Raw genomic sequence first — 23,804 nt, forward strand, 5'->3', positions numbered from 1 at the left:
ATACATCTTAAGAAAAAATAAAAAATAGGCTAAGTCCTTCTCCCTTTTGGGATTGTAGTCCTATTCCGAAATCTTACACAGAGATTGCCCTTTATGTCCAGATTTATCTCAACCAGAATGGGCACAAAATTCCTAGAAGTAGTTCCAGGATTGATGCTTGATTCACCATTGATCATGCACAGCACAAACCAAGTTCCAGGGTTTCTTCCACACAATGAATTAGGAGTCCTGGGATCTACTTCCAATTAAGGAAACAAAGCAAATTTGTATTTTGAAAAGTCATAATCACTATGATCCTAAATTCCTGTTTACAAATTAGAAGAAAGTATTTAGCTTAGGTATATTATTAACAGTCTATTGATAACTGTAAAGCATTCCAAATTTCACAAATGGACAATAGCGCAGAAAAGACAAGCAGCAAACCCCCAAGGAAGTCAAAAGAAAAATAGAAGGTCTATCTTTCGTCTTCTACAACTCAAATCATAACTATTTCTCATATGTACAATTCTGAAGGTGGTATCTGCAAGTCTGAAAAACCCAGACTTTTTTAAGAAGATCTTAAAAAATCCAAAAGTAACTGTATTTGAAAAAGAAGGTGCACGTACATCTTGCAGTTCTCAGTCAAAAGTCTTTTAGAGTTGGTAGGATTTTTTACTATTTAGGAACTTCAGCATTTGACCTATAGATATGATTCATAAGAAAAGCTTATAATAAAATCTCAACTATAGGGAAATAATATAATGATCAAAAGCAAACAGCAGGTAAAAAGATTTTCCCTTTCCAACCATGCAATGCTCTTTTGTTGCCACTACAGCAATTCTTTAATGCCATGGAAACTATCTGATAAATGTATTAGAAGCTCAATAAATTTCATAATATTGAGGTAGCAAAGCAATTGGTATTGTTGACAGAGAACTTCTGTTCTGACTGCCTATTTTAAGGAAGAAAAGTTATCTAAAAATAAGAATCATACTTTGAGCTGTTTTCAATAAAAATATACAACAGCTTTGGAAAACCTGAAAGCAAACTACACTATATTAGATCATTGAAAAATATGGGCAAATGATAGGAAAAAAAACAGTCACCCCTTGAAATTACAAAAATGGGATACATGGATTTAACAGTCTTACTTTTGGATGTTTTGCTTTACCTAACATGTATTTTTAATGTGGGCAAGGGGGATGGGAAGAATACTGTGGTTTACATGGAAGTTCTCTTCCTATTTCTCAAGATGTTAAACACATATTCATAGAGCATATGACCTTTTTAGTCATCTATATGTATGTCTTCATCTTCTGGACACTCACCTATGATTACAGATACTAACAGAAAGACAAATGAACTCCTCCTTCCCCTTTTACAGGTCGTATCAAAACTGATGTGTTTTCACGTGTCCAGTACTACAATTTACTTTTTTCCAACCCATTGCTTTCTAACGTCGCACTCCTATCAATCGACCTCTAGAGACCTCTAAGTAAAAAGAGTATCTATACAAAATGGAAGTAAAATAACCCTCCGATAAATAATACACCTACCCAGTGCGCACACAATACTATCTTCCTGTACAGAACAAGCATGATTTGAGGCATGCCCACAAACTTGGATAACAAACTCGGGCTGGGTTTGACTTTGAGTGGAAGTACTCATTCCCAGAAAAGGGCCCTTCACCAAGACTGCTCCACCACAAACCAGTTATATAGGGGACCTGCCAGCCTTGCTGATACCAATAGCCTCTTGAAAAGTAAAGCCAAAATCAAAAGCCATAATGCACTGCAAGATACACCAGGCGAGAGCATGCCAACATTTAAAAATGCATGTGAGACTGAAAGAGTACACATATTGAAAATGCAGGACAATTGTATCACAATTCCCACATGCAAGTCTTGTCCCATTCCTCTACACTTGAAACAAAGGAGAAAAGGCTGGTTTAAAAGTGTTATATTGGACATTAGTCATATTCAAAAAGATAACTCCAAATTAGATTTAGCCACAATGTAAGATATAAAAATATAATTAAATTATCAGAAAAGTTAAGTCTTTACTGTAAGTAAACAGCACCTTTTTGGCTTGTGGCTTTTGAAAGCCTAAACTCAGCCCAACAGAGCCTCAGAAGGCACATCTTTTTTTCTAAATACATTAAATATTTGTTTACAAAAAGATACAATACACACACTTCTGTTAATTAAAAAACAACAACAACAACAAAACCCAAACCCTAACAGTAACAACTTCATTTGTCTATACTTTTTTTCCCTAGAATAAGCAATACTGAAAATTCCAGTTCTTACTACACTTCCTAAATAGCAGGTTATCTTTCAGACTTGTACATAGCATCAAAACATACTGTCTCTTTTATTTTTCTTTCCCGAAACATTTTTATTACCAAATGAACAACAACAACACTGACTTATCTATCTGTTTTTGCAATACAGGCATGTATGTTCACAGAAAGCAACAGACTGCATTAAAACACTACCAAAACAAGCCATTTCACTATATATGACTCTGCCCCTAGGGAAAGGAATGAGAGAAGATAAGATGTGACAGATGTGTAGTCACGTCACTTAATACACTACTGGAAGGTGCTCAAATCATTATGGTGACAGGCATAGTACAAAAACTTACAAAGAATGGACTAAGCATTTATCTAGTTTTCTGCATACATGATTTTTGTAATCAAAGAAGATACTGAAGTCCATAAAAGTGCTGTTTCAGAGCAGGCAGCCTGCAAATGTCAAGATGCAATATAGGTGTAACAACAACAACAACAAAGAGCATAGCACATATGTTTTTGTCAGCAAAGCCCCTCCATCACAAATATGAAATGTTTAAGGTTGAATTCAAGGTTTGTCCTCTAAAAATTTCCTGTACTGAAATATTTCTGAAGAGGTTTAATTAAACTTGAAATTTACCCAAAACAAGAAGTTTATTTAAAATTAGCAACTATAGATCTCCAAACTGATTTCATTATTCTGAGACTTAAAAAGCTATTTTGCTGAAATCTCTTCTGTTTTGGTTTGAAAGACCCAAACTATAAGGATAAAATTAGAAGTCATGGTTACAGAACTGAAGTAATAGGACTAGTCACTCGTTTGAAGATAAGTGTAAACCTAAGAGCTTAAAAAATCAGGACTTTCAAGCAATTGGCCAAGAAAAGTATGGAAAAAACCAAGAGAAAAGAGTTTCCTCACATGTTTCAGCTTTAACAATCCGTAATGTTATAAATATTAACATAGATCAAGAACATTTCTGAACAGTGGCATGATTTTTAACTGCTAGTGTCCCTTCAGCAGGGACCAATACCACTGCTGTTTCGGGTAGATAGTTGGGCCCAAATCCCGCCAATTAATCTGCACAGGTAGATCCCTGTGCCTCTGGGAATCCACATTAAGTCAAAGAGGGAAAACTACCTCACAGGATCAGATTCTTAATTTGAAGCTGGACCACTGTAACTCATTATGACACTAATCATAAATGTCTCACCAACACTCTCTGCTCCCCATCTGTTTGTTTTATCTTATTATAGTTTTATATCTCAATCCATGGGACTAGCTGCAGTAGTCAAATTAAGCACCTGCATATGCCTATGTTTCTGCAAGGCCAGGTCCTCAGACAAAGGCAACGTTTTTCTTATGCTTGTGCACATGCCTAGTTTATTCCCTGAATAGGACTACACAATAGAATGAAGTAATTGTAACATCAAATTTCTTCATTTATACAAATGCAAATCTCAATGTTTTGCAATAATCTAGCCATTTAAGCCAAAGGATAAACTCCATTCACCTTCTGAAGTGTAGCAACTAGTATTTTCAAAGGAAATGCACTGCATATCAAAAATGACCTGCAGAAGTATAAAACTGAGCTTTAACATTATTTTAAAGGAGCATTTGGCTCTTTATCATAGTCACAAAACCAGGAAAAATTAATAAAATAATACTCATTGCAGACTACAAAGTCAAATCCACTGGCACTAAGAGACCCTAAATTGAGAAATGCTGAAGGGGTGGAGCATTCTGGTACAGCATCACTCCAGGCCTCCCGCTCTTCTACTCTCCTCGATGCTTCCAAGCCAGTCACTGTCAGGCACAATTCAGTGGGGCGAGATGGACCTCTCTTTTGACCCACTATGGCCATTGGTATCCCACAGAAAGAAGCCCCAAGTTTTTTTAACAACAACTAGAATTAATCCCACAATCCTAATTTTAATTCAATTCAAAGACACACATTAAGGTGTAGGCTTTTTCTGGGGGGTTGGTTTGGAGGGGTTTTTGCAAGTTCTCTCTTCTTATGAAGAAGTGGGGTTAAGAACTAAGACAAAGTGCAATTACACATTTATTACATATTTCAATACTCTGATTAACAACTTTGTCAAACAGGTAGAGGAGGGAAATATACTTGCCCACAAAGCAAAAGTGAGACAGATATAATATTAAACCTATTAATCCTGCTATTTTCCAGAATCATCAGCACCAACCATGCTTAGTTTCACTACTTATAACAGAAAAAAAAAAAGAATGGCAATGAAAAAAAAAATCACAGAACTAAATAAACCATTTGAGAATTCAGTGTAAAAGAAACACTTATGGAAGGCGATTCCGTCTTCCTCACCAGACGGACATAATTCTGAGAGGTGCTGTTGGCCCCTGGATTTGTACTGAAATTCACTGACAATTGGGATTTAGGGGAAGCATTCAAGATATTACAGAGATATTGGCATCCTTTCAAAAGTAGTATGCTGGATCACAATTTTTTTTTTTTTTTTCCCAAATTAGAGGTTAAATCTGCCAGCAGAAACTCAACCGGAGCTGGGATACGCAGGCTCTCAGAACAGTAGTGTCTTGCCTAAGACCTGATTGGCAGCATCTTTCCACTGGAGAGGCTGCAGCTCATGGGACCTTTTGATTTCAAAACCCAGCAGAAGCCAAGGGCTGGGAGCTACCCATTCACAAATGCTATGAGAAGGGGTCCCATCTCCCCACTAATGCCTTGCTGTAGGGCATTCAAAATATGCCTGCGGGCTGTATTTGGCACCAGTGTCACAGGTTGCACACTCGTGCACAACAAGGAAAGATCCTAAAAACCAGTTTCCCTCTGCTCACAAGTCAATTTACCCTTACGAAAATTATCGTTCATTTAGGTCGACTGTTGAGGATTCACAAACTAAAATACTCACACATAGCCTGAGTGCCTTGAAAATTCAAGTCATGGTACAGGTTAACATTAGCATTTAAAACTTTCAGAAGTATTGCAAACAATTACCACACCCTCAAGTCATAGATAAAATATTTTGTAGAGTTTAAATACATACATTACTGGCATGAAACATTTCTCATTGCTGGCAAAATTTCCCTGCAATTTCTGGCAATAGAATACTTTGAGTTTAGAAGTTGGCTGTAGAGTAAAACTGTTCTATTTATTAAAAATCATTCTTGATCTTACCTTTTAGCAGAGGCAGGGGTGTTAACTCAATAGGCTTGCCCTGAGACCTAAACTGGGAGGAGCTTTGTGACCTCTTCTGTCTGGCTTTTCTGACGGACTTCCGAGAAAATCCGTCTACTTTATCCACTGATGGAGGAGTAGTTGGTGCTGAGGACATATCCCTACTGAAGGAAAACACATGTTACAAACATATTCCAAGTGGATGAAATGGGTAAAGATTAACCTAAATTTTCCAAAAATCTTCCTCTTTCTGCATCACTCTCTTGCTGACAACTCACCCAGACAGACTGTTAAGAGAGCTAACCCACCAACATACATACAAATTGTATGGAATAAACTTCATGGAATAATGCAATAATTCTTCTCACTCACTTTTTTACCTGTCTCCCTCATTTGCCAAAAATCCTGCAACAGGAAAAATTCAGACCTAATGCTGACATCATTACATCAATAGAACTTCATACACCTGTAGACTTGACACAGGATTGCAGCTTTAAACTACGTATTCTTTGGGACGAAGTAATTTCAACTCATTCTGCTACAGAATGGGTACACAAAAAGGTACAAATAGGTTTTTTGCATTAAAGTCATCAATATGCATAGGATAAAATAAATAGGACAGAAGAAAAATTTAGTTTATTTGCCACATCTACATACAAAATTTTATAGAAATATAAGAAAGTAAAGAAAAAAGCATTGCTATGCTTCACAGTTTCACTGACACTGACAAATTTTACATATTACTTCTTTATTCTCCATTTTAGAAACACTCAGCTTTTTTTCTTGTGAGTGTCTGTATACAAAGTTATTCCACTTTCTGGCATTTTGGTACAAATAGCAGTGTGGTAGCCATAACTGTTCTAAGGGCATAAGCCAGACAAGGTTTGCAGGGAGAGGCAGAGAGCCAAAAAAGGTTTCTGCAAGCAAAACTTTGTTTGTTTCCCAACTCTATCAGCTGGTCTAAGAAATAAGCATTGCATCTTCCTACAAAACTTGCCTTAGTAGTACTGCTATAGCTGATTCCATACTGCTAAGAAATACCAAAAGGAAAACATTTAAACAGTGAATTAATCCATCCAGCAACTGTATTTACCAGTCTTGTCCTGTCCGTTAAAAAGGCTCATCACATCTTGGTGAAATAAATGAGTAATACTTAAGGGAAATGAGATAGGAGGAATTTAGGCCTACATATTTCAAGCAGCTCTGTGTACAGTTAACTTCACCAGCCTGTGCACCGCCACCGAAATCAACAGAACTATTTGCATTAATAACACGATCATTAACAAGAGCAGCTCTGTTGATTTCAGTAAGGCTACACACTCGTGCAAAGTTAAGCATCGGCATAAGCGTTTGCAGGATCAGGGTCTTAGAACGTGTCCTTGGAAAGCATTACTCATCCTCAATGTCTGTTGACTTCAATTACCAAAGTGACTCGTATGCTAAAAGAAGTTGATTCCACAATATAGAGAACACTTTCGAGTACTTATTTTATTAAAATATTTGGTTACTCATATGCTTCATAAATTATTAAATCCATCAAAACAGACATTATTTGGGTTTGTCTTTTGTAAGAAAAGCTTTAGAAAGTATGATTTATTGCAACAGCGTAAACAAGTTCCGAAAAATAAGAACTATGTAATGCAAAATTACATATACATGTGCTAAATCTATCAAAAAAATGGAAGTATAAACTCCATAGCTTCTTTGAGGAAGCATGTGCAACACTCAGAAGCTGAACTGTGCAGCTGGCATTACAATAATGGAAAAAACCTTATTCCATCTTTTTGATCTCTCCTGAGGTAATCTTTCACTACCAACTTATGCTTTCTAAATATAAGGTACTATCAGCAGCATGAATCTGTACCTTAAACTGGTCTTGTTTATCATCTGGGGGGGGAAAAAAATGCCACCATCACCAAGGCATTCAGGCCCCAGCCGATATTAATAAATAAAAAAGTCAGATAAACTGAAATAGAATGGCCTGCACTTTAGCAAGCCACTTCTAGGATTTCAACAGTCCAGCAAAAAACATACAAAGTTACCTGTTACATAAACCAAATTCTGGAAATATCAGCAAAAATACATTCTTAAAACCTGAACTGGTTGGCCCTATTTCATCTCATCAAAAAGATTCACCTCCTCATCACGTGCATCATTAAAGTGTAACCATTTCTGCAGAAATGTTTGCACACTCTCTCAAAATTAAATTACCAAAAAAAAAAAAAAATAATGGACAGGGACTAAAGTAGATCACTTAAACTGCAGGATCATTGTGTCAGCAAGAAGCTTTACTAACACTTCTCTGCTGTAAATTTAGTAACAGTTTCCCTAACCTGCTTTATAAATTATTAAAATCTAATTCTAATTCAACAAGACTACATCCAGCCTAACAACCTTACAGTAAACACTGATCTTTTTTTCATCTCTCCAAATGAACATTCGCTCCCCTGAATACACTATCACAGTGAAACACACTGTTTCAACGAGCAGGGTGGAAGAAGGGGGGAAAAAAAAAAAAAAAAAAAAGCCCGTGATTATTTATTGTGTGCGAGTGGGAAAGCTGCAAACCCAGCCACTGCTTCTCGTTTCTTTCAGCAGGGGATCTTATTTTATTCCCGGAGTATTTTGGTAAATACGAAGCCACGCACATCAGATCTGCTGGTCCCCGGGGGGGAGGGGGGTGTAATGCACGGAGAGCCGAGTGGCCGTGAAAATACCGACGGATATCACCGGGGAAGGGAGCCAGAGGCTCGCTCCGCGCCCGGGGAAGCAGAGGTGTAATTAGCTGCCTCCCGCCTGCTGCTATCGGCTGTCATTTCCAGAAGGGAGCCGCGGAGCACCGCAGCTGGAACATGTCCTCCCCGCAGCCCCCCGCGCCTCCTCACCGCCGCCCGGCCCCCCCCGCTCCCCACCTCGGCCCGCCCGCGCCTCCTCCCCGCAACCGCCGCCGCCTCGCCGCTTCCCCCGCGGGCCGGCGCGGAGGGACGGAGGGATGGAGTTACCTTGACCCTCCTGGTTGAGAAGCCGGAGACGGGAGGGAGGCGGCGGCGGCGTGAGCCGGGCTTGGCGGAGCGCGGCCGATGGCTGGCGGCGGCGGCCCGAGTATGGTACGCGCCGGGCTCGGTCCCTGCCGCGGCGGCGGCGGCGGCGGCAGCGCAAGAGCCTGTAGGCCTCGGCGGCGTTGGCGGCCTCCCCAGCGCAGGGCGGCGTTGGCGGCGGGTTCAGGAGCGGGCGGCTGCTCGGGCTCCGCTCAGTCCCATGCACTCGGCGCGGCCCCCTGCCTGCGATGGCTGCTGCCTCACTCACATTCCCGGCGGAGCCCTGCGGAGGGGCCCTGAGGAGGCGGGGGGGGGGGGGGGGCGCGGGGGGAGCCGAGTGCGGGCCGAGCCGAGGGGGAGCGGCGGGCGCGGTGCGGGCGGCTAGGGGGGGTGGGGGGGCAGGCCGGGCGGGCGGCGCGGCGGTGCTGCGAGGGGAGGGAAGGCCTCTTCCGCCGGCGGCTGGTTCAGGTGAGAGGGGGGGTCCCGGTGGGCGTCGGGGTCGCGCTCCGGCTCGCTCCTATTGTCACTCTCAGCGGGCTCCGGCCATGGCACTCAGTCACACACACTCACTCACTCACTCACAACCGAGCCTGCTGCCACCGCCCCCCGGCCCGCGGCCCGCCCCCCGCGCCCGCCCACTGGAGCCTGCCGCCGGGACGCGCCGCCTCATTGGCGCCCGCCGCCGCCGCCGGGACAGTCGGGAAAGGGGAGTGCTGCCGGGGGAGGAGGCGGTGCCGGCCGGGGCGGTGTGGCGGCGGCGGCGGCGGCGGCGGCGGCGAGCGGCTCGTCATCGCCAGCGCTCTTCTTGTCCCTCTGTGGGTCGCAGGGGGAGAGGCGGACGAGCGCCGGCCGCCGCCAGAGCGAGGCCCGTCGGTTGAGGTAAAAAACCCGGCAGTGCTGAGGTAAAACCCTGCTGATGCTGAGGTAAAGTCCCCGTCCCGCCGTACCGGGCCCTCCGAGGGGGCCTAGAGCACCCTTCCCGGGGAGGGGCCTCCCGCCGTGGGGCCCTGGGGCCGGCCTGGCTGTGCGAGAGGCCGCGGGGCTGCCGGAGGGACCGAACCGCTTCAGGCACGGCCCGCGGTTTCCCTGTTTTGCTCCGTAACGAGAGGCGGGAAGCGTTGCATTGGCTTCTCGGCGACAGGGTTTCTGCCCCCCTTTCCTTGGGTTTCTTTAGCCAGTCTATGATTGCTGTCTGAATCATACTGCTTTTTTAAAATTATTATTATTTTAAATGTGTTTGCATGTATAGCAGCCAGCACAATATGTGCTTGTAGATACTATTGTTAAATAACATCAATTTTGTTTTAATTTATTTACCTGATGTCTTGGTGTTTGGTAGTGTTTGGGTTTTTTTCCCCAAAAATACAGCTAATGGTGTTAATATGACTATTATGTTTGAAAATACTATCCATTGTTTCCCCTGTATTTCTGGCAGGAAAAAAATTGGATTTATATGAGCAGCAGCCCTCCTGTGTTGGTATGACCAAAACCCTCTGAGGTACAGTAATTTTTTTAAGGAAATGAGCTCAAGGGCAATTTGAGAGCTGGTTGCTTTGATGGGTCAGTCATGTCCCCACCATTTGTGCAGGTAGTGTCTGAACCCTCTGAACATTACTAATTCTATAAAGGATGCCTAGTTTTTGTCGTGCTCAGGTTCTTGACTCAGTGTGAGTACCAATGTTGGCATAACAGAGGAGGTGGGACTGTGGCAGACTCAATTTACAGTGATTTAAGCTGTTGTGAAACTACTTTCAACACTGCTAATTTTCAGCCAGGTAAGTTCCCTGGTCTAGCTCACACTGAGGAACCTGGAACAGTAGTTAAAATAAAAGCTTATAGCTACTCAAATGTAACTGTAGTGGACACGAACAATTTTGTCTCTTGTCTTTCAACATGTGTCTTGCATATCTTAAGAAATATATCTCCTTTTTTTTTTTTTTTACCTATAGACTAGGCAATTCCACTTCATTTCAATCCTTCCTTGTGTGTCACAGTCTTAAACTTCTCAAGATGCTTATTTCTTCTCCCTGTGTTGTCTCAAAATTATTCACATCTTTTTTGAACTGCAGCATCCAAGACTCAACACAGTACTACAATTAAGGCCTCAACAACACCAGCATCTACTGTTGTGCCTGTGACAGACTACGTTCCTCTTTACACGTGCCAATGCAAATACTTTTGAGTCAGTATGATCTATTCACAATTTTGCTGACCTGTTTTACCCCTGCATCCATTTCTGCTGACCTATCAAGCCAGTTATTTCTCCCTCAAGTAGACAGTAATGCCACTTGAGAAATTCTTTACTGCAACAGCCCTAATGCTATCCCTTTGTTTCTATTGATGGACAGATGGACAGTCAAGCAGTCAAGACATCTTTTAAAATAGAATTCCACATGATTTTAAGTCAGAAAACTGTAGAATTTGTCATCCTTTGTAAATTGATTGCATTTCTCAGAAGAATTGTATTTAAAAATAAAACTTAACTAAGATTGAACTGTGCCACGGTTACAGAATGGTTGTGTAACTCTAAATTTAGAAGATTTGTACATATTTGTAAATACTTTAAACTTTTAAATTCACTTAAGCCAACTTAAACCAAATCAGCTAAAATAATCTAAATGCAAGCAAGGGTTGATAACAAAGAATGCAGGTCAGGGGTTTTTTAATACCAGTATAAGGTAAAATTTGGCAAAACCAGTGTAACTTACTGTTGCCTCCATCAATGAGGGACAGAACCTGCAGATGCATGTTTTGTTTTATGTGCTTAGTGCTGTTAATCGTGTTTGTCAGTGACGTACTTTAATTCTCAGATTTATTCACTGTCCTGTGTGCTGCTTTTGATGTGGACTGAACAGTGCAATGAGCAACTCATGAAATTATTGAAAGCATACACTGCAAAAGGGAAGTTCTAGCAGTCGGATGGCTAGACTGGCTTTTTAGGTGAAGTTGATTATCTCATTTTACATGGTTGTACTTTGGTCTTCCCAGTATGAAATTAAATCCATCTTTGTAAAACACTAAAAGTCTAAAACTGAAGCATCTGATGTGGGTATTTGTTAAAATAACTGCCTCGGGAGGAATAAAAATCAAGACTGCTGTCCAAGTCCACTATCCTGTACACACAGAGTTTTTTTACTTTTCATTCTGCCTCTCTATAATAGCTATAGAATTAGTTCTTCAGTATAGTGGAACAAGCTGGTAAATAATGCATTCAGCTAGTTTATTTCTTATGTGAAAAATGCATCATGTGGTTCTGTGTGGTCCATTTTGATTGTGTAAAGCATTTTTTTGATGTGTTTTACATTAGGTGGTGTGTGTGTAGTAACAATTCCAGAAAAATACAGGGTTTATCAGTGATTAAACAGAAATCTTACCTTTTCTTTATCACTTGGCCAGCAGAGTTTACAAAGTTGGCTTCCCTTTTATTTCCAGGTTGCTTTCTTTTTTCTACTTTGGTCTGTGAAGCCTCCATCTGTAAGGAGATTTAAGACCACAACATAAGATACAAATGTAAAACTACTAATATTTCAAAGAGGCACTGTTAGTTGTCCTTCTCTTATTCTCTGTTTAGTCTATATTTTGTAAAAAATACTACTTTAAAAATGATTATGTGAATCCCAAGCAGAGATGGAGAAGTAAGTACTACAGATGTTTTACATAGATGTGTATCTGTATATATTTATATATGTGTTTGTACAAGTATATATATTATCGGTTTGCAAGAATAAAAATTAACTGTCATCAGATAAAGTTCACGGGACCAACAGCTCACATACAAGTGTGTAGGCATATATATAAAAACATGCATGCATTCAATACCTGCAGCCCTTCCTGAAGATCTACAAGCAGTAAGTTCTTTTGATCAGTGTTTCTCCACTGCTATCAAAGGCAGAAGACAAGCCTATCCTTTTTAAAAGTTGTACTGCCTTACTGTCCTACAAAAGGGATTTTTAAAAATAGCTTAAAAAGGAATTTTCAGGGTAGCTCTTCACCAGTTAGGCACTGTCCTTTTTAGCACCCGAAGAGTCAGAACAGCAGTCAAGAGTCCTCCAAAACAGACTTTTCGTACCAGTGACTCAGATTTGTGCTGCTTGACGTTCTTTTTTTTTTGTGTGTGTGTGTGTGTGTGACTGAAGTTCCACTATAGACCATCTGTTATGGCCACCCAGGCAGGAATACAGAGCTCGCATCCACATTGACATTCTGCTCTTTACATAGCAGCTTATCAAACAGGATTGCTACATAGATACCACTGTGGAAGTCCTGCTCCATTGAGTGATAAACATAAATGGATATAGCAGGAGCTTGTAAATGTTTCACGTAGTGCATCTGACGTGAATTTGTCTACAGTAAGGGTCACATAATGCTCCATAAAGGATCTCCCGTATGTCAAAAGGAGCATTATGGGGGGGTACCATGGGATTAGTTCAGATATTCCCCGTTCTAATACTAGTAAGCAAGAAAAGACTTGGTCTCCCCAGAGAACTAATTATTCAGACCAGCAGGAAAAAGACCAGAAAGAGAAAGTGTTATGGAGGAAGCAGCCGTGCTGTTTGAAGAGGCAAATCAGCATGTGAACAAGGCTTTTCTGATACATCTTTTAACAAAAATGAACACAGTGGAATACTGCATCAAAGTAACTGTCCTGCTCCATCAATTTGATTGAAACAGCACAATCAGATTTTTTGTTTAGTTTTGAATCAAATTCACATATAACCTGGAAACATTCTATTTAGTCTGTTTACCCTGCAGTTGACTTCTGATTCATATGTTTCACATTTTGGGAAGGAACGGTATGTCCATCTTTTGGGCAACATTTATAATTGCAGTACCAAGTTTCTGTAATAATAAGCAAGTGCTTATTATGTGGACTTTCTGCCTGCTGCTCCTCCTTGTATCAGCTATGCGATAACGCTGTCAGTGCCCTCAGGAGCTGAATTCCTGAGGCGTGTGTGGGGTAAGGATTTTAGGGTCATAGACACAACTACCCAAATGGGAACTAACTCTTCCTCTCTGTTTACAGACACTGCATCATTTGACGTCTGTTTCTGTAGTCAACATGGCAAGATAAGTAGGAGCTTGCTCGCCTCTGCAGCTGGCTAGCTGTTGTCTCCTAGTACAACGCTGCTTTCACTCATTCCCCAATTCATTTTGTTCTTATTTTATTCCCTTCCCCCAGCATTTTAACTTGCCTTCAGGCCCTGGGCGCTCCGTTAAGCCTAGTTTTCTGAATTTTTTGCTAACTTTCCTTTGCTGCCTGTTTACCTCTGCCTTCTTTGGGCTTTGCGGTGTGTTTCTCAGCCAACGTCCTCTCTCCAACTGTCACTCCCCAACTGACTCCGAAGGTTCCAGTGCTCCCCCCTGGGTCTCTCCTGGGGTGGTGCCCACAGGGCCGCCTCTGGCACCTGAAACTAGGCTGGGAAACAGCACACCTGCCCGTGTGTTACGTGGTTCCCTGTGCACAGGGGTACGTCTGAATCCCAAGGTCTGCTTCCATTTCTTCGCTTTGTGATCAAGTCTCCTCGTTCAGTTCTCTGTGCATTTAACGTGTTACGAGCCAGTCTATACGCTGTTATGATCTCCCGGTATAAAGCCATACTCTTCAGATGAGCCCCCTCTACTGTGGCCCAGCTTCCTACATCATCACACCCCAAAACAAACAAATAAAATGGGTAAAATACTAGGGGGTGGTTAAGGTGTCCAGCAGTGCTTTAAGTGTATGAACTGCTGCTCTCATGGCACTTCCCACATCTCCAGTGAAGTACTTACCAGCTCCCCCCAAGCTTCGTGGCTCTCTCGTGGTTATAGCAGCAGTTGATAAACACTTGAGATTTTCCCCAAGTACAGAGACCCTGAGGATGGAGTAGGCTGAGAAAAAGACATCTTGTGTTCTTTGTTATAAAAGAGAAGCAGCAAGTATTCATGTTGTATTGTTTCCACCTTGCTTTATCTTCATTTCATGGTACAGCTTTAACCTATGAGATAGATACTTTTTAAAGTTTTCAAATTATGGCAAAAAGGAATGCATTCTATAGTCTGTAGCCCAGCTCAGCATTGTAGGGAATGCTTAACATCAGAAGCAGTCTTACAGCACTTAAATAAGTTTAAAATATAAGTCCTAGTGGACTCCAAAGCTTGCAGCATGAAGCTGGGCAGAGGAAGGGCTGTACAGGTGCCGAGGGCACTTCCGCAGAGCTTTTGAAAACTTGTTAAGAGATGTCAGGAGCAAAGCTACTTGGAAAGAAGTGGCTGAGTGTTAGTCACAGGTCCAAACACAAATCCTCCTGGGAGTCTGCTGCATGAGCAGGAGTGCCCTCACACTGAGTAAAACAAAGTAGTCCCCTCTGCATCCACCCTAAGCTGGGCTTAGCCGTAAGCAGTACGGCGCAAGGCAGGCAGCGCTGCTGTCTGTTCCCTGGCTGGCGGGCACAGCAGTGGAGATGTTACTGTAGGGAAGCACTGGAAAGGAATCTGTATGAATACTGCTGAAATAGGAAGGACGGGAAAAGAAAGGTTCTAAGAGCATTTTCTAAAATCTTCCCAGACCCACTGTCAGGGTTAAACAAGTAGGATAATTTTGCCACTGAGAAAATTGTGAATAAGGAGGCTTCTAGTTTTTTCATGAACCTGTACAGGAATTACAGATACCCTATGAAAGACTAGTAAAGGACCTCACATGAGACAGGAACTGGAGTTGAAATCCAAAAGATATGGATCCTAGAAAAAGGCAGAAATTTATTAGATTTAGACAAAAAGTAGCACCTAAACAATCTCCTGACTAAGCAGACCACATAAAAATAAATAACTGGAACAAGAACAAAAGTGGAGTTCTACTGTGCAAGTGCTGGAAGTTTAAAACCTTAGTTGAAGAGATGAGAATGTCTCACTTTAAAGGAGCACATTGATAGAACTGATTTTTAGGAAACACTGAGAAGGAATGGCATTAAAGCCTCTCCAGTACTTGATGACAAAAAGAAACAGAAGTGCTATGGTTAGGAAAGGAATAATGAATAAAGCAAGAAACATCATTATACCATTGTACAAATCCATCATGCATCCTTCCTTATCTTTAACACTGTAATTTGGTATAGACTGTATTTTGAAAAGAGAATATAGAGAAAGCCAAGAAATAAGATGGCTTGGTACCATTCCGGCACAAGGAGAGGATTAATACACTGGGGATCTTGAGCTCATATGAAAAAAACCTCCAGGCTGAATTTGATAGAGGTCTGTCAAGATCTTTGATGGAATGGAGATGGGTGAATGAGTGATTTACTTTTCAAAACTGCTTCATATTATTTGTTTTTGTGTTATCTGGCAAGGTGGAATATTACAAGCTTTCATGTCCTGTTATAGAACAGGAAAGGTATGAACAGGTTCAAATAAAACAAAATTTTAAAACCCAGATTCCCAAGGGCACCAAGGAGATTAAATTGTCCTTGTACTTTTACAGGCTACCGTAATTGCAACATACATTACGTATACAACACAATAATGAGTTTAGAACCTTATTTGCCACTAAATAAAAATGCACCACTATCAACTTTAAAAATCTGTTCTATAGAGAAGTCTAGACACCAGATTTAGGTTAAGATAACTCAGTAAATACAGAAGCATTTGAGCCAATATAAAATCTGTGATTTGTTACGATAAAATTTGGCATATTGTCATTATCGAGTGGCTGCTTTGACGTGCTATCCAGTCCCCAAACTTAGAGAATATTCAACATTATCCAGTGTCAGGTGGGTCCCGGAAGAATTTATAGCAAGAATCAATAGCTGAGACCTGAATGAGAGAAGATCAAAAATAGAGTTGAGATTTTCCTTCTTAAGAAGATGCAAGGAGGAGTTAAAACCATGATTTGCTAAGGCATCAAGCAGCACCAGCAGACACCTCTGGAAAATTCATCTTCCACTATATTTAGTATATTCAAAGAAATTGTGGCTCCCACTTGAGCCATTTCAGCTCAAGTACAGATAAAAAATAATCAGATCACATAGACTGTTCGCTCATCTTGAATAAATAAATATTTAACGGAATTGTGCACTTCTGAGTCATGTTTAGTTCTAGTATGTGTCTATCTAGGTGAGTTCCTGCCTCTAAGCAGATTCATCTCTAACTGTAATTCTATACGTGTGCATTTGTACTTCATGTATTAAAGAAGTCCATCAAAAATGCACTAGACAATGAAATTCTAATATTGAATAGCTTTTAGTACACAAATGGCTAACCAGAGCCCTTAAACAAGCTTTTCCCAGCAAGTTTCTTTTGGAATAATTCTCATGTCATGCAGTTACTGGGTTTTAATGATGGGCTGTTGGGACAATTGGTTTAGTCCTGTAATCTTTGTAGAGCTTAGTTCTTGAAATTTTATCACCATCTTGTAGTTTGAGTGTGAGACACTCCTGGGCAATACTGTTCAGTGCCTGCTTGAGTACAATTTTAAAATGTGATTTTTAATTTTTTTTCTTTTTACAGATTTATACCTAGGACAAATTCATACTATGATCTTAGGTTCCTTTCTTGAAAACTCACTGCAGCTTCATGTAGAATCTTAAAATATTATGTAAGCCACATCCTGGAAAACATGAAAATTAATTTTCTCCATCTTCTACATAAAACATCCTTTCTGAATTACCAAACTTTCTTCCAAAGTACACTGGTTTTGGTCCAAAATTTCATTCCTTGACATTCAAACTGTTCTGATCCCATCAAATGTAATCCCACACCCACTGAAACCCACCTCAGGCCTTTTCCCAATGTGAGCCAGCTTTTTTCTTTGGGGTGGTATAGGACATTACACACTACCATCTAATACACAGCAGTGAATATGCTTTAGAGATTTTTTTCATAATTCCTGGTAGCATTGCACTTAGCAAACTGTTTTGATCCATATATGTGAGCAATTTAACTTGCCTCCTGTTCTCCGCTACAATTCACTGCTTTGCGTTTAACAAAATGACAGAATTATAACAAATGCACATGCCAAAGCTTTCATACGGTACCGTTGCCTATCATCCCATTCAGATCGTTTCTTCAAGAAAATCACCATCTCGTGTTGGTCCTGCTGGTGATCATCTACAGGATATTTCAACCAGAATGCCATCTATGCAGAATTCTTTATTTTAGTTGCAAAAATATTTGCCATCTGAAATGTTATCTGCTTATTCAAGCCATTAGAATGAAATACAAGTAAGGTAGTCTGCTTTCAACTGAGATTTACAAAAATACTCATTACCTCCTGGGAAAAAAAAAGGTAAAAGACATTTGCAGAAAAAAGTAGGGCATCTATTGCTGCTACATGTTTAATTTTATTTGATTTACTATACTTAACTTTTTCCTTTGTTGGCAAAAACAACCTTAGCTGTTGCTAATGCTGTTTGCCAGCGTCTCCATCTGCATCTTTGGTTACTTCTTGGATTCGTTCTCGTAGCATTTGCAGAATTCTGCTTGCTACCTCTGAACTAACTCTCATGGGAATTTTTCCCCTTTGGTGGTTAACATTCGCAGCAGCATGAAGTTGTTCACGTTGTGGATGACATTTTCCTGTAGTCAAAGACACCTGAGCCCTGTTCCCTCTCAAGTGTCTTACGTGGTCCTGGAGATCACAGTCAATGATAAGGGAATGCCTCTGTCTCATCTTCAGAGGTCTTGGAGTCACGCTATACACATCCCTGTTTCAGTTTAGTCAGTAATGCCAAATCCCCTTTTGGAGCGTTTAACTAAATTAATCTCAGCTGATAATTTTGCCATGTAGGTTTATTTTGAAACTGGACCCTTTCTTATCTTACCTTATGTAGATTATTTCCTTTGGGAGTGGTTTCCATAAAGCACCTCAGAACACAATCAATTTAGTCTCAAAGTTAGCGCTGTAGTTGTTCCGAATTTCTGTCTGGCCTGTTTTCTGCTGATCTTTACTTAAATGATTATGTATATGTGTGTGTGCATATGTATCTGTAATGCGTTCTACCATGCTCAAGTTCAATTTTACTACATAAAACAAGCTTTTCCCTTGAGCTTAATGTCCCAGTTGTTTTATTAGTATTGTAACAAATCTGCTCATACAAGGCATATCCCCTGCACATCTGAATAAAAGTAAACATCCTGTGTTTCGCAGCCTTCTATAAACCCCAACAGATGGCTGCTACTTTTACAAACTCTGCTGAATAAGATGGCTCACATTTCCCATGCAACAGACTTATTTCTGGAATCCAAACCCAATATACTTCTTGCAGGTGGGAACATTGATCTAGCCACAAAGCATTTTAGCCCAAATCAGTCCTACATGGTGACTCTTGATAGCGCAGACCCTCTTGCTTTTTGGACTGGATGTGCAGTGGGGCATACCTTGTATTGCTGATCATCTGAAGTTGCAGAAGGACTTGTAACATCTTCCATGTGTAGGTCCTTAAAGGTCCTTTGTGCAATACTTCTGTTTGTTAGAACCGTTGTGTGTTAATTTTTTTCCCCGAGAATAAGTATTTTTTGGAGATAAATGGTATTTCTTAGAATGACTGGATTTCACCTTAATGTTCAGAGCCAGTCCCTGCTCAGGGTACTGTCAGAATCTGCAGGAAATGGTGTATGTTTTCTCTACCTCAGCTAACATTCAGGAGACACATGCCATAGCCGTATGTCTTAGCCCAATTTCCCTGCAGCAGCACAACACTGCTGTTGTCTGTCCTTAACCCCGTCTCTGGAATCAAGGGCACTTCGATGCCGGGGTGAATTAGCAGCGATGCCAGCTTGAGACTTGACCCTGCTCATGCGTGTATTCAGGGACCCATTCCCATCTCAGCTTTTTCCTAAAAAGAAGCAACAAGGGAGCTGCTTTGGCTGCAAGTCCTGACAAGCAGTGCCTATGAAGTCTTAAAAACAATGTTGAGTCTGTTTTGTCCTGGCGGGAAGGCAGTTTGGGAGTGGGCTTCATCTTTTTTTGTTTAAAACTCTTCTCCACTGAATAAAAGGCTCATTCTCAGCTACTTGTGCCCACTTTCCATTGCATGTTAGAGTATTAAGCATCAAAGGAAAAAGCTTTAGAAAGACCACCTTGTGTTCTTCTAGAACTTAGGTACTAACTTTTTTGCATGGGTGATCTTCAATGGGCTACACATCTGTTGAATTTGCAGGCCCTAAAAATTATGCCATTTGTTTAGGAAGTAATTCTGAAGAATTACAAAACGTCTGATGTTTCTCCTCCAAATATACTATTTACCAAAATAGCTGAGTGCAAGCTAATCTAACATTAGCTATCCTTGTGTACCTTCATCAGCCAGAACCTCTCTGATTCATGAAAACCTAATACACAATAGACATTTATCATGGGATATTCTCTTCTGTCACAGAAAGCTCCCAGTGGCTCTCGAATGCACATTTTCCTTAAGTAGACTGGTCACACTCCAATACCCATCTTTATTATTTCTCAATCAAAGTTATTTACATTCTAATTTCCTTTACAATTTATTGGTCGTTTGTGGTTTTTTAACAAACTAACTATTGCTAAGCCCATTTTCATCATATTTTAAGATATTTTGTACCATGTCCATTGCACTCTATCACTTTATCATTAGCCATCGTGCCCTTCAATTCACTATTTAGTTATTTCAGAGTGACCCAGGAGGCAAGAACTGTGAAACCAGAGATTTTGCAGATCTCTCACCAGCATTCTGGTCACAACGAGGATACTTTTTGTGTAACTCCCCATAATGGGAACATTCTTTTGGAGTAGTTTTTCTGTGGTTAAACAGAATACACTGTTGGTCAAAATCTCTAATTAGTTTGAGCAGGACATGAGACTCTGTTCAGCCTGTCTTCCAACAACTGCTTCTGTTTCCTTGAAGAGAGACTCCCTAGGTGGTTATGTCCGTTTTCCCCACTAATGGGACTAAGTGTCATTGACTGGTGTACGGAGCCAAAGAGTTTCTTGAGATGATGGGGTTTTTACAAAAGGTTGTGCTCAGAAAAATCAGTATTACAGAAAAAAACCAACCTATCAACATTTTCCATTATGTAGAGAGGAGTTTCCATTTGCTTTATCTTATTATGTATCCTGGCCACAGAAAGATGGGCATTGAAACTGGTGGACTACCTGCATTCATTGAACTCTGCCAATAATTTAATATATATTGCTAATTGCAATATTCCAGTTCTTGTTTGGTTCTTTCTTTAATCCAGAAGGATTTTAGGGCTGCTCCTACTGACCCCCAACAGGTTTTTTTTAAATAAACTATGAACCACACCATTGTAACTACTTCTTGCCTTTTTTTTTTTTTTTTCCCCGCCCAATGTTTTACCACCACCTCACCTCTTTGGCTTTTCCACTGAGTTTTTCAAACCTGCTTTTTCAACAAAAGCATCCCCGAACCATTTCCCCTACTACAGTAAAAGGCACATGTTTATCCATGGAGACTTCCTTTCTCGTCTGGGAAGCTGGACAATACCAGAAACCTATGTACTACAAAACCAGATTATTTTTTCCACCTGTATAAAAAAATTATGGTTCTGGCACAAGGGTGCTTGAGTAAAAACGTCATGAATTATATGAGTGGTCACATGAGGCATCAAAATCAGTTATTCCTCACCCAGAAAGCTGGATTCAAGTGTAAGCCAAGCCATGAGAGCACATATAATTTCTGCTGATGTTTGCTATATTAAGAAGCGATGGGCCATGTGTACAGCCTTGCAAATTTTAAGTGGGAGAGAAGCTTCATATGAAAATACTGATCATAATCACAGCCTTAAACATGTGCTGCCAGAAGCCTTTAGTAAACAAACTCAACCTCTCACCTTGCTCCACACGCATACATAGATCCTGCGTTATTTGTATATCCTACACCTAGGTCATATTTTCCCCTATTAACTTGTAACGACTGCATGCCTTGCAGCTGGCCAAAATCTATTCTACCCAGTCAGGGGCTGCGTCGCTGCTAGAAAGGATGAAAGCAAGGTCAGGCTCATCAAACCCTTGAAGTGGGCAGCAACCTGTGTGGCTATTAAAGGTTACAGTAGGCTCAAACTGTTCGGGGGAGAAATACAAATAACTCCTTATGAGCACAAATAAGGGACATTCGGATGTGTGTAATTGTGCGTGCCTGTCTGAAAATCTGGCTCATCATTCTTCTTTCCATTTCTTACTCAGAGGGTCACTAGTGCCTGAAAACACTGATATGCCAAGGAAGCCAATTCCCTGTGGGAGCACGACTCTGCTCCACACAGACATTTTCCCTTCTGTCACTTGGCATAATTCAGTATGTGACTTGAAAATTCAAAATATAAACAAGAGAAAGGAACCGGGGCCAATAGTGTTGCGAGCAGAATTCTCAAGCCTTCCCAGAAACTGAAAAATACCTCTCCTCTAGAAATACCACCCGCTCCTCCATTCTTTTTTAGCTTAGCCAGAACTATTTCTTTGCAGCTCTTAATTTATGAGGAATTGGGGTCAAAAACACTATAGTCAAACATACGTGTAAAAACACACCGCTCGAGGCCTGCTCTGCACGATACATGATTTAGCAGGCAAGTTCCTCTCATCTCCTAGTTCTCCTCTTCCTGTGACCTGCTTATTTCTTTTCTCTTTCTTTCTCAGGATCATTTTCTCCCATAACTTTGTTGTTCTTTAACACCTTTTAAATATTGTTACAAAATATATTTAAGTATGTATTTAAATATATCTTTGTTCCTGCTGCTCTCCTCTGTGTAACAAGTTAAAACCCTTCAGTGTATTTATGCATCATTCTAAGGAGGAAAGAACTGTCCCCTACACTGTCCTTTACTAGCTTCTGTTCCTCCCCATGTCCCAGGATGCACAAAGTTACTGCAGCTTTGGAAGCTTTTCCTGAAAATTGATAAGAAAATGATACAGCTGAGCTAAACAAATGGAAAAAATACACCACGAGCACAGACGGGTATCTTCTGAAAGCCAAACCTGATGGGTTACCTTTCCTTCAGTTCCTTACCGAGCCCAGCAAGTGCTGTCCCTCTCCCAGCATGGCAATGAACAGCAGAAGGCAGTAATGTTAAGATGTCTCTGGAGCAGTTGCTGAAATAATGTTTCTTCTTTCTGCAGGTGGAGCACCTGGTTCTGCTCTGGAAGGTGAAACCGGGGGTTTTCTTGCTTAGGGTGACACTGTCCTACATGGGGAGATTCTTCACTAGCAGTTATGGCATCTTCCTCAGCAATGGTTTTGGTAGTTGCTCCACTACCTCTTTACACAGGTTACTCTTTTGGTACTCACCAAATCCCTCCAGCATCCGCTCAAAGCTGCTAATGCTTTCACGACATGCTGCTATCAAGGCAACCGAGTGACCGGGGAACTGGCTGCAAAAGCTACTCGCTCCGTTGGCTCCTTCCTTTGTGCAGAGGAGTTCTGGTCGGTAGTTTTATGATGAAAAGTACTCAGAAACTAAAAGACAAAGGTGCTAAACAATCATGACTCTTCGCTTGCAGAGCTGCACCTGCAGCATGGACCATATCCACGCAGTCCTGAAACAATCCAGTGTTGCTGATGGCTCAAGTGTCTCTTCAGAGCCAGGTTTAGAAAGGTGATTTAAGGAGATGGTTTTGTCTTTTTAAGTGTTGGAATTTGAAGTTCAAACATTTAATCTTTGAAATTAAGGAAAGCTGAGAATTTATGGAAGTGCTGAGGGCATGACGCCTTTAAGAGAATTATTAAACTGAATTAACAAGAGTGACAATTCCGTAACTGGGGGGAAGAGAAGGGAGAAGAATTCAATGAAAGTTAATACTCCTGGCTAAAGAGTTAAAAGATCTGTTCTCCTGCATTTTGTCAGTGAAATGAATTTGAGGAGAAAAACAGAAAATACTTCTCAGTGTTCAAACAGATGCTGTATTAAATGAGTAGCCGTCATTTCTTGTAAAGAAAATCCAATCATAATTTTAGTATTTCCAGTGCCATGGTCTTGCACGGGTGTAGGTAAGTTGCTGGAATGGTTAATTTTGACCTCCGCCATTATAATGCACCTTATTTTTAATGTACTTTATTTTTAATTTGAATGATGTCCAGTTTCAGCTCCCAGGCATTCATCCTGTCATGCGTTGATTACTGTAATAAAAGCTTGTTATTACCAAACTTTATTCCGATACGCAGTCATTAACGGAAGAGCAGAGTCTGCAGTGCTCGCGGGCTCTTCAGGGAGGGATGGCCTACCCTCACACGCGCTGCAGAGAGACTGTAGGCTTCCTATCATTTCAATGTTATATGGGAAATAATTCTGCAAAGGCTGAATTCTATAATATACACGTGTAAACCGCAACATGCTGCAGGGGAGGGGAGGTCGCTTGGTTTTTTTTCTCTACGTTATGACTTC

At 40.9% G+C, this 23,804-nt stretch overlaps 1 protein-coding gene and 2 long non-coding RNA genes across 5 annotated transcripts in view; 2 read left to right on the plus strand and 1 right to left on the minus strand.

Annotated features, from left to right (window-relative positions):
* PPP2R5E (protein phosphatase 2 regulatory subunit B'epsilon) overlaps positions 1-9,079 on the minus strand; it is a 75,296-nt gene extending 66,217 nt beyond the window's left edge. The window contains exons 1-2 of one of the 3 annotated variants that reach the window (XM_075753354.1): positions 8,442-9,079; positions 5,440-5,603 (exon numbers count right to left, since the gene is read on the minus strand). In XM_075753354.1, the coding sequence (XP_075609469.1) occupies positions 5,440-5,596 (157 nt within the window). In that variant the 5' untranslated portion in view covers positions 5,597-5,603; positions 8,442-9,079. The remainder of the gene's footprint in view (positions 1-5,439; positions 5,604-8,441) is intronic. The other 2 variants (XM_075753355.1, XM_075753356.1) reach the window with 2 other exon arrangements.
* A 113-nt stretch (positions 9,080-9,192) lies between these two features.
* On the plus strand, positions 9,193-23,566 carry LOC142601973 (uncharacterized). The gene is made up of 3 exons (XR_012835534.1): positions 9,193-9,401; positions 9,913-9,975; positions 22,543-23,566. It is a non-coding gene; the product is annotated as an uncharacterized LOC142601973 (long non-coding RNA).
* Positions 9,982-12,227, plus strand: LOC142601975 (uncharacterized). The gene is made up of 2 exons (XR_012835536.1): positions 9,982-10,252; positions 10,547-12,227. It is a non-coding gene; the product is annotated as an uncharacterized LOC142601975 (long non-coding RNA).
* Positions 23,567-23,804: the final 238 nt, after the last annotated feature.

This window comes from Balearica regulorum, chromosome 5 (assembly GCF_011004875.1).
Source record: "Balearica regulorum gibbericeps isolate bBalReg1 chromosome 5, bBalReg1.pri, whole genome shotgun sequence".
Taxonomy (NCBI): domain Eukaryota; kingdom Metazoa; phylum Chordata; class Aves; order Gruiformes; family Gruidae; genus Balearica; species Balearica regulorum.